Source organism: Salmo salar, chromosome 06 (genome assembly GCF_965601325.2).
Source record: "Salmo salar chromosome 06, fSalSal1, whole genome shotgun sequence".
In the NCBI taxonomy this organism is placed as follows: domain Eukaryota; kingdom Metazoa; phylum Chordata; class Actinopteri; order Salmoniformes; family Salmonidae; genus Salmo; species Salmo salar.
In genome coordinates, this window is record NC_138296.1 from 47,544,516 (window position 1) to 47,555,327 (window position 10,812).

Below are 10,812 nucleotides of genomic sequence, written 5' to 3' on the forward strand. Positions count from 1 at the left end.
CCTACCTACATGTACAGATTACCTCATAGCCTGTACCCCCGCACACTGACTCTATACCGGTGCCCCCTGTATATAGCCTCGTTATTATTATTCTTGTTGTGTTACTTTTTATTATTACTTTTTTTATTTTAGTTTACTTGGTAAATATTTTCTTCTTCTTTGACTGCACTGTTGGTTAAGGGCTTGTACAGTTGAAGTTGGAGGTTTACATACACCTTAGCCAAATACATTTAAACTCAGTTTTTCACAATTCTTGACATTTTAATCCTTGTAAAAATTCCCTGTCTTAGGGCAGTTAGAATCACCACTTTATTTTAAGAATGTGAAATATCAGAATAATAGTAGAGAGAATGATTTATTTCAACTTTTATTTCTTTCATCACATTCCCAGTGAGTCAGAAGTTTACATACACTCAATTAGTATTTGGTAGCAATGCCTTTACATTGTTTAACTTGGGTCAAGCGTTTCGGGTAGCATTCCACAAGCTTCCCACAATAAGTTGGGTGAATTTTGGCCCATTCCTCCTGACAGAGCTGGTGTAACTGAGTCAGGTTTGTAGGCCTCCTTGCTCGCACACGTTTTTTCAGTTCTGCCCACAAATTTTCTATAGGATTGAGGTCAAGGCTGTGTGATGGCCACTCCAATACCTTGATTTTGTTGTCCTTAAGCTATTTTACCACAACTTTGGAAGTATGCTTGGGGTCATTGTGCATTTGGAAGACCCATTTGCGAGCAAGCTTTAACTTCCTGACTGATGTCTTGAGATGTTGCTTCAATATATCCACATAATTTTCCATCCTCATGATGCCATCTATTTTGTGAAGTGCACCAGTCCCTCCTGCAGCAAAGCACCCCCACAACATGATGCTGCCACCTCCGTGCTTCCCGGTTGGGATGGTGTTCTTCGGCTTACAAGCCTCCCCCCTTTTCCTCCAAACATAACAATAGTCATTATGGCCAAACAGTTCCATTTTTGTTTCATCAGACCAGAGGACATTTCTCCAAAATGTACGATCTTTGTCCCCATGTGCAGTGGCAAACCGTAGTCTGGCTTTTTTATGGCGGTTTTGGAGCAGTGGATTCTTTCTTGCTGAGCGGCCTTTCAGGTTATGCCGATATAGGACTCACTTTACTGTGGATATAGATACTTTTGTACCTGTTTCCTCCAGCATCTTCACAAGGTCCTATGCTGTTGTTCTGGCATTGATTTGCACTTTTCGCACCAAAGTACGTACATCTCTAGGAGACAGAACGCATCTCCTTCCTGAGCTGTATGGTGGCTGCGTGGTCCCATGGTGTTTATACTTGCGTACTATAGTTTGTACAGATGAACGTGGTACCTTCAGGCGTTTGGAAATTGCTCCTAAGGATGAACCAGACTTGTGGAGGTCTACAATTTTTTTTCTGAGGTCTTGGCTGATTTCTTTTGATTTTCCCATTATGTCAAGCAAAGAGGCACTGAGTTTGAAGGTAGGCCTTGAAATACATCCACAGGTACACCTCCAATGGACTCAAATGATGTCAATTAGCCTATCAGAAGCTTCTAAAGCCATGCCATCATTTTCTGGCATTTTCCAAGCTGTTTATTGGCACAGTCAACTTAATGTATGTAAACTTCTGACCCACTGGAATTGTGATACAGTGAAATAATCTGTTTGTAAACAATTGTTGGAAAAATTACTTGTGTCATGCACAAAGTTAGATGTCCTAACCGACTCACCAAAACTGTAGTTTGTTAACCTGTTGGGGCTAGGGGGCAGTATTTGCACGGCTGGATAAAAAAATGTACCCGATTTAATCTGGTTACTAATCCTACCCAGTAACTAGAATATGCATATACTTATTATATATGGATAGAAAACACTCTAAAGTTTCTAAAACTGTTTGAATGGTGTCTGTGAGTATAACAGAACTCATTTGGCAGGCAAAACCCTGAGACATTTTCTGACAGGAAGTGGATACCTGATGTGTTGTATTACCTTTAAACCTATGCCATTGAAAAACACAGGGGCTGAGGAATATTTTGGCACTTCCTATTGCTTCCACTAGATGTCACCAGCCTTTACAAAGTGTTTTGAGTCTTCTGGAGGGAGATCTGACCGAACAAGAGCCATGGAACGATGATGGCCCATTAGACACCTGGCGCGCGAGTTCATGTTGGGTACCCTCGTTCCAATACGTTATAAAAGAGAATGCATTCGTCCACCTTGAATATTATTCATGTTCTGGTTAAAAAAAGGCCCTAATGATTTATGCTATACAACGTTTGACATGTTTGAACGAACGTAAATATATTTTTTCCCCTCGTTCATGAAGTGAAGTCCGGCGGGCTTAGATCATGTGCTAACAAGACGGAGATTTTTGGACATAAATGATGAGCTTTTTTGAACAAAACTACATTCGTTATGGACCTGTGATACCTGGAAGTGACATCTGATGAAGAGAATCAAAGGTAATGGATTATTTACATAGTATTTTCGATTTTAGATCTCCCCAACATGACGTCTAGTCTGTATCGCAACGCGTATTTTTCTGGGCGCAGTGCTCAGATTATTGCAAAGTGTGATTTCCCAGTAAGGTTATTTTTAAATCTGGCAAGTTGATTGCGTTCAAGAGATGTAAATCTATAATTCTTTAAATGACAATATAATATTTTACCAATGTTTTCTAATTTTAATTATTTAATTTGTGGTGCTGACTTGACTGCCGGTTATTGGAGGGAAACGATTTCCTCAACATCAATGCCATAGTAAAACGCTGTTTTTGGATATAAATATGAACTTGATAGAACTAAAAATGCATGCATTGTCTAACATAATGTCCTAGGAGTGTCATCTGATGGAGATTGTAAAAGGTTAGTGCATCATTTTAGCTGGTTTTATGGTTTTGGTGACCCTGTCTTTGAATTGACAAAACATTACACACAACTCTTGTAAATGTACTGTCCTAACATACTCAAAATTTATGCTTTCGCCGTGAAACCTTTTTGAAATCGTAAAACGTGGTTAGATTAAGGAGATGTTTATCTTTCAAAGGGTGTAAAATAGTTGTATGTTTGAACATTTTGAATTTTGACATTTATTTGGATTCAAATTTGCCGCTCTTGAAATGCACCTGCTGTTGATGGAGTGCACCACGGGTGGGACGCTTGCGTCCCACCTAGCCCATAGAGGTTAACAAGAAATGTATGGAGTGGTTGGAAAACGAGTTTTAATGACTCCAACCTAAGTGTATGTAAACTTCCGACTTCAACTGTACGTAAGTATTTCACGGTAGAGACTACACTTGCTGTATTCGGCGCATGTGAGAAATAAAGTTTGATTTGATTGTGACCAATTCCACCAAGAGACACAGCAGTTTACTCTCTGACATTTTCATCAAATAAACAAAAATGTCTGAACATCTAAATCAGCATCTGTTACTAGTCATTCATGTTTTACAGAGCACTGTTTTGAAATGTGCAGGTGGGTACATCATTTCAACTTGAACTAGCAGGTGCTTATAGCTCAGGCTGTAACTTGTCCTGTAGTCTGAAGCACTGATGGTTATCCACCGCAGTGTTTATATCCCATTTGTGGAACTGACTGCCTGGCTGCCTGGCTGGTTGGCTGTGAGAATTAGTGGGAAACACAAGGGGAAGCATTTTAAAAATAAGATATCTGGTAGCTGAAAGTAAAAAAGGTAGGCCTCCATTTGGAAACATTACATTGAACGTAGTTATCGTTAGTTGTTAAACACAATCCAGCACCTCAGCAGCTTTCTGTGAATATATCGCTTGTCAAGTCACATAGTTGTCATTAATGTCATATTTACAGTATTAAGTATATTTGAAAGTACTTATAAATTCTTCATTTGGGGGGTGGTTTACAAAGTATACCATATTAACTTGATGCCATTTCAAGGCCTTGGCTGTGAACCAATCCAGACCTTAAACAATCTCTTACTATTAGGCTGCAGTTGGAAGTAAAGGTATAGAAAGCAGTCTGGTGGCAGAGCATTGTGGCTGTTGATGCCATTAAGACAAGAGACAGAGGCTACGTTAGCATGTCGTTAGCATGTCCAGCAGCAGGATGTTGTAAATATCACATAGTGGCATTCCCCATACACAGGCAGAAACGCAGGGCGGGAAGCAGAAATTTTACTGTCTGCTCTTGCTTTCGCTGCTTGGCTTGCCCATCGTTCTCCAGTTAGAGTTTTTCTTTCCAGTGTCTGTCTGATCTTATTACCCGTGCAGACTTCCAGTGGGAAAGAGATTCCCCTCTGTCTGTTCCCATCTAGTGTTTCCATGGCATTTACAGAGGGCGTTACCTATCGCTTCCTTCCTCAGTTACTGTTCATATGAAAGACAAAAGACTTTGAGCTCAGAACTCTGAGATTGTTTTTTGATTTGGAGATTGTGCTTTGAATCCTGAGGGATTGTGCTGGTCTGGAGTAGCGTTGGTCAAGAAGACGGTAGGGGATTGTGATTCAGACAACAGGGCTTTATGAGAGTTTTTACTCGTATCTTACGCCAGGACAGACTGGCCATAATGCATAAGGGTGGTGATTGAGAGACCTTGTACGTCATTGCTCCTGTGACCGACATGGATACGACCGCAAGGTCTCCTCCAGAAATGCAATTCTCCATCCCCTTTGGTCCCTATAAAAGCTGACACCATTCCTGCAGGTTTGGTGTCGCCTCACAGGCAATTTTAATGAAGGTAAATTGCTAACTAATTTATGCAACAATAAACTGCTTACAAATGTATTCAGTCATTTCATCCAAGGGCACGATGACTACTCATGATTTTTATTCTAATACAATATTGTTGCTGTTGCAACAACTTTTTATTTTAGTGCTGATACTACTGTTATATATAATCTGACCTCGACGGTCTTGGTAGACAGTCATATTTAGTCAGGCAAACACATGATCACAACAGAGCTGTAGAGATGAACCCTAGACAGAAGAGCCTTCACAAATGGCTGCTCTTCCCCTTGGTGTCCCGCCAACATAAGCTGTATTCAGACAGACTAATCTCTCCCTATACTTTGTTAAGCACCTGTGCAGGTGTGGAGACCACAGGGTAATCTAAGCCACTGCTGGCCTTTAGAAATCATCTGCCCAGTCATTATGAGTGCTTAGTTAAAAGCAATCAATCTAGACTGATTTCATTTGAAAGGACCATATGTTTAAAACTTCCGTTGAACTTCATTCAGTTACCTTAATGCACCACAAAATGTACTATACAGTAGCAAGTGCTTATAGTGCGGCAGTTATTGGTTTGTTTTTGTTCTTTAAGTGCCAAATTGATTTTTCAGTGAACTGTATCCATATCACTGTAAAAGTTCTTGCTTCCAAAAAGACATGCAATAAAACATTCTTACACATACTGTAATATATTCTAAACCACTCCTGTAGGTAAATCATTAAAGTAGTGTTTGATCTACATTTGAGAAGGGTGACCTCGCCAAGTTTTAAGACTTGCAAAGTAGGATCAACCATTGTTTTCCAGTAGCCCAGTTCATCACCTTTTCAAGGGATGACAGACTTGCAAAGAAACAGATGTATGGATACTCAGTGTTTGGGACTAGAGTATAGAAAGAATGTTGTTCTGTTCTTCTTCTTGATAACAGCACAGGTTGAGTTGGAGCAGAGTGTGTTGCCCTGATGGTCAACTTGGTAAACCAGACCTCTAGTCTGATTATCAGAGCTGTGTTCTAATTGGTTGGTTTTGTGTCTATCTCAGAGGAGGGTGAACTCTTCCATCCATGTTTCTGTTTTACAATGTTAACAGAGCTTCATTACAAACATTGTTTTGGGGATTTCTGTCCAAAACATTTTATTACCACTCTACTAACCATTTACAAGATGTGTAGGGTTGTTGTGCTTTGCAGTTTCACATAATGGCACACAGCTGCAAATGTGTCCAGCAGTAGGCTATTCATTTGTTTTCAGCTTCAATGAGTGTTGGATATTTTTATATTGTTTTATTCCCGGGCATACAGTATAATATTACTTTGATTATGGCATACATCGGTGAGGTCTTCTATTAGTCATGTTAAGCATTCTGTCCATCGCTCTGCCCTTTTTTAATCTGTCCGTCATTGACCTCCCATCTCCTATCTGTTGATGTTTTGGCCTGTGCTATAATTGCTCTATTTTTAGCCTGGTAAGAACATGCAGCTTCTGAATGTGTAATACAATCTATAATAACAGGGCACCTGAATGTAAATAAATAGCAATAATGTAATTGATAGCCTCTGTGTCTACAGTCTGTCTGAGATTACTGCTGAATCAGACAAAGAACCACGTACAGTAATCTAAACAAAAGTCTAACAGGTATTGCTGCCCTCGACCAAGGAGCTGTTATCAGATAAGACACAGTTATATGATTATAATGTAGGTTCTATGTGTGCAATTGAACCATTCAGAAGTACATTGAAAATGTAGATTGATTTGAGTTTATTTATTTTATTTACTTTGTAAAAGTATGCTTGACAGAGTAATATAGGTCATTGTTGATACAAACGAGTGTACTCAATCACAATTTGTTCTTTTAAAATATTGAACCAGAGATTTCTCATAAATATGTATTAACTAAAATATTTCATCACATATTCCAAAAGGTGGAAAAGAAAATCTTATGTACACATTGCGCCTTCACATATTCTGGTACCGTATGCATTCTCTTCAATTCTAGACAAGATAATAGAATAGTGCAAACATTAGACAAACACATGAGCAACAGTAGTTTCTGCAAAGCCATTTCTCAGGTGTTGAGATTCATACTTGATTATCAGAGCAAACAGTGAAATAGGTGAATTTTTATGACTGAAAAGTTTCAGTAATATATATTTTTTTATATATTGTTTCACCTGCAATGTCTAATTGGACATTCTACTAATGAATCTCCTCTGCCTTTTAGTGAATCAGCAGTTAGAATGAAGATTCTCGTTCTTGGCACTAAAGAAAATGTAGTTACGACAAAAGGAACGTTTTTTTTTATTGCCTCAAGGTCATCCCCAGTGTTAGGCTGGAATGTTTCAAGGTCATCAATCTGGAAAGTTGTTGCATTTCACATGAATAAATAAAACAGTATTAACAACCCCAGCTGTGTTATTACAGACAGACACATGCAAATCTAGAGCTCCAACAACATGGAAAGCTGGATCGAATTGCACTCCTCCAGGGAGGGCAGTTTATCTGATCATGAGGTGTGATTGTGCTCAATGTACCGTCACCACCATTGACTTCATATCATAATTTCCTGGTAGCTAATGCAGGAAACTTCATCTGGGCAAAGGCACCTCTTCCCTCCTGTCTAGACTGGTAGCCATCGTTTTGGGACTGCGTGGTCGATTCAGGCCAATCGTGGTCAGCCCTCTGGCTTTGAACAGTTGGTCTGATCCCCAGTGGAGGCAGAGGGGGCAGGGGCAAGTGGCGGGATTGTGCATCACATTGGAATGGGGGTAGAGAGCCGTTGGGGGTAGACCACCCGGCCTAGGGTAAGGGGAGTGAGAGAGGCACAGGGGATCCAGTGGCCTGAGGGGTGCAGCGAAGGGGCTGGGAACAGAGGGGGCACCTGCCCCCACCCCGAGGTGAGAATAGAGGTGCAGGGGGAGGTGGGGGAGAAAGGGGTAAGGTAGGCCTGCTGCAGCCTGGCTCACCATAAGGGCACACAGGTTGGGGTCCAGAGGGTGTGGCCAGCTGAGAGAGTGACGCTGCCTCTTGTCCTTCATTCGCCTGTTTTGGAACCATACCTGGGTTTGGGGAGGAGAGAAAGGAGGTTTAGAGGGGAAGGAAGGAGGGACCAACCGAAATGCCCACTTAACCTGGGCTGCCTCACATTTCTCAATGATAAATTACAGTAGACCCACACTATAATACATCACAAATGTGCTTTGTTTAGGTTACATTCAGGTAAGGTTGGACCATCACTGTTAAACTGGTAGTTCGCGAGCCTGAACTGACACTCCCAACCTATAAAAAAGTAAATGCGAGAAGCTGTTGCTAAACTCCCTCATTTATGAAGTCGTGCCTTGCATTCCTTGTCATTCATAAAAGATCCTCAAATAGTTTAGATAAATGTCGTTTATATGCATGTTAAAGTGACTAAGTTTGTCAGGGCCTCCTTGCATAAGGCAGGCTGCTTAGCTGTCAGTATGCCAAGTGTAGGCTTAACTCTAAAAATGAACAAGAAAGAGAGGTAAAAACTAATTTGACATTTAATTAGAATTTCCATGTGTGCAGTAGGGTAAGCTACCTTGATTGTGGTCTCGGGGAGGTTCAGTGCTGTCGCCAGTTCGCATCTCCTCGGTCGAGAAACATAGCTCTCCTTGAGGTATTCTTGCTCCAGGCGGGACAGTTGTTCCCGGGTAAAGGCAGTTCGGTGTCGCCGACTGTGGTCAGTCATATTAACTGAGCTGCGCGGGCATGGCTCATCTCCATGTCCACTGTTGGTATCAACCACTATGGTGACCGGCGTTTCCCTGCCCTCTGCAACTGAAAATACACACATTGAAAATAAAGTGAAATGAAAAAGAGCAGTTTTGATTTCATTTTAGAAATTCACGTGCATGTCTGTTGCGAACTGGTTCGATCCAAACTTCTCAATAGAATAGGATAGGCCTACTATTCGAAAATAATACCAAACAGAAGTCTATCACAATTGGTGTTGTCTAGTCGAGATATAACTCCCTTAGCATAATATTTGGCAATGTATTGTCCATGCGTAATTACGCGTACGTTACTAAAGTAGCACGGGCCTAAAAGTGAATAGCCTAAGAACACTTTATCGGTTGGCTTTCACGGCATGCGCGAGCCAAGGCTACAGACAACTAAGAGATTTGAGAATACTTTAGGGCTACTTACGCATATTGCCGTTTCTTTTATGATATATGTGTCCTGACTTCAAGTTTAAACCAAGTTTACTCCTTTATAAATGTTGGCCTAAAATTACAAATTATTCCCAATGCGTGCGCCACTGTATCATCCAAAGTTGATAACGCTAAAATTGGTGTCTCTCTCCTTGCCTTGTTGACGCACTGTCTGCAGACTCGAGCCAAGTTCGTTTACAGAGAGGGGATGAGTTGTTTTTGTCGCCCGGTTTGAACCCCCCTCCTTTCTCTCCTTCTTTCTGTCTTTTATATCTCCCTGGTCGAGACATCTTTTGCTAATGAGAGACACGGTCTATCCGCCAAGGCGCCGCCTGGGCGCAAGGAGGGAAGGAGGTGTTCAATTGTCTTTGGTCTCCGACCAGTCTTTGTACTTTTGTTATGGAGAATTAAGATCAACCTCCCTTTCCTTACTGTCACAGAAGCGTCCCTGTCGAAATAGACCAACCCTCATTGTTCTGTGGCGTTTGATGTTTGTATTTCGGGAAGTCAATCATTAGAACCCTAATGTTTGTAAATTGCGTAAACGTGAGGTACAACCTGCACAAAGGCAGAAAACCCGGCATTTAACATTTTCTCAGATATTGTTGACCGACTTAATACATTTTAGACATATAGTTTGGCATAAATAGTATTTAAAACACCAACTCATACACTGGTATAATTACACCTATGTAAACACATGTGACGATGATGATGTTAATGATTATTGAAACAGAGACATACTTAAAAACATATTATTGATAGGCTACAGAGTCAAACAGAAATATTAACGTAGCTACATGCATTTAACACATTTGAAATTAAATATGGTTCCTAAATGTATCAGAGTCCCCCGTTGAAATTGGAGTTGGTACCTATAAAATCAGAGGAAATAGCCTACCTTAAGTGCTTACTAATGTGTCAATACCGTTGCGCACTTGTAAATGGGGTGCTACTTGACTGATCAATGGGATCATTGGATTATGTTCCATCAGAACACTGTTACAATGCTTAATCCAGTCCTGATCCCATCGATGACTAAAGAGTGTTAATTCAACTGGCTAGGCCAAGCGTCAAACACTGAGGGGATCGATTATTTATTCTATTGAGCAGATTTGTTAATCATAGACCTAAACGAAATCTGATGCATAGCCGCCCTAACTCTCTCATTAATTTGTCACTGTGAAAGTGAATTGCAGAGATGGCTGAATCGATGCGTCGCCCTCATTCTGGATAGGCTATCTAAAATGGAAAAGCATGGGAACGTAATTTTTGTGTAATTGGTGAATAGGAAGTGTTAGTTGTCACACGCTCGCCTCCGGGTAGGTTATAAGACTGGTGGAAGAGTCTCTGCATCTCTTTGTCCCGCTCCCCAACGTATAAACCTTTCCTTGGCCCAATAAACTTTGCCTTGCCCCAGCGGAGTGGTCATGGAAATCGGGACCAGCGGGAGAGTGGAGAGGGGAGGCAGCCTGGGTGCGCAGTAGTCCACCAATCTATCCTATTCCAGACGTAGACAGACAAGAGCATGCACGTGGTTAGATCGGCTGACATGGCGCTGAAGGATGGCTTAGGCTACTGCTATCACCCAAGTGGATGTTTGTATTGTTATACATAGACTCTTTGATCACAAATGGCCGAGTGGCTCCACGTTGATTGACTGTTGCCTTTGTCTAGAGTCAAACCGGGTCAAACCAGGTCCAATGACGCTTGCAATACAGGGTTATTATTATGAGGAATCATCGACATGATTGATATCAGCCACTAAACGTCTGCAAAGTTGGAAGTTTGCACATTCTCTCTTTACTTATAAAATATATATAATTAACTGACAATCATCCTGGACATTCAGACGGAGCAAATAACCAGAAAGTCATATTTGGCCGTTATTCAATCAAAATTGGTCTACAAAATACTTTCCAAATGCGAATAGAACTTGGATGTAATTCGAT

General features: G+C 41.0%; 1 protein-coding gene across 1 annotated transcript; it reads right to left on the reverse strand.

Annotated features, from left to right (window-relative positions):
* Positions 1-6,431: 6,431 nt before the first annotated feature.
* LOC106607489 (homeobox protein XHOX-3) lies at positions 6,432-10,327 on the reverse strand. The gene is made up of 3 exons (XM_014204486.3): positions 8,856-10,327; positions 8,248-8,486; positions 6,432-7,744 (listed from the first exon to the last, which is right to left on the reverse strand). The coding sequence occupies exons 1-3, from the start codon at positions 8,857-8,859 to the stop codon at positions 7,274-7,276; spliced, it is 714 nt and encodes a 237-aa protein (XP_014059961.1). The 5' UTR covers positions 8,860-10,327; the 3' UTR covers positions 6,432-7,273.
* Between the last annotated feature and the right edge of the window lie 485 nt (positions 10,328-10,812).

Coding starts and splice junctions, on each gene's coding strand:
- LOC106607489 (XM_014204486.3), bottom strand. Junction 7,745..8,247: donor TCCCCGAGACCACAATCAAG/GTAGCTTACCCT, acceptor CCCCAAACCCAG/GTATGGTTCCAAAACAGGCG.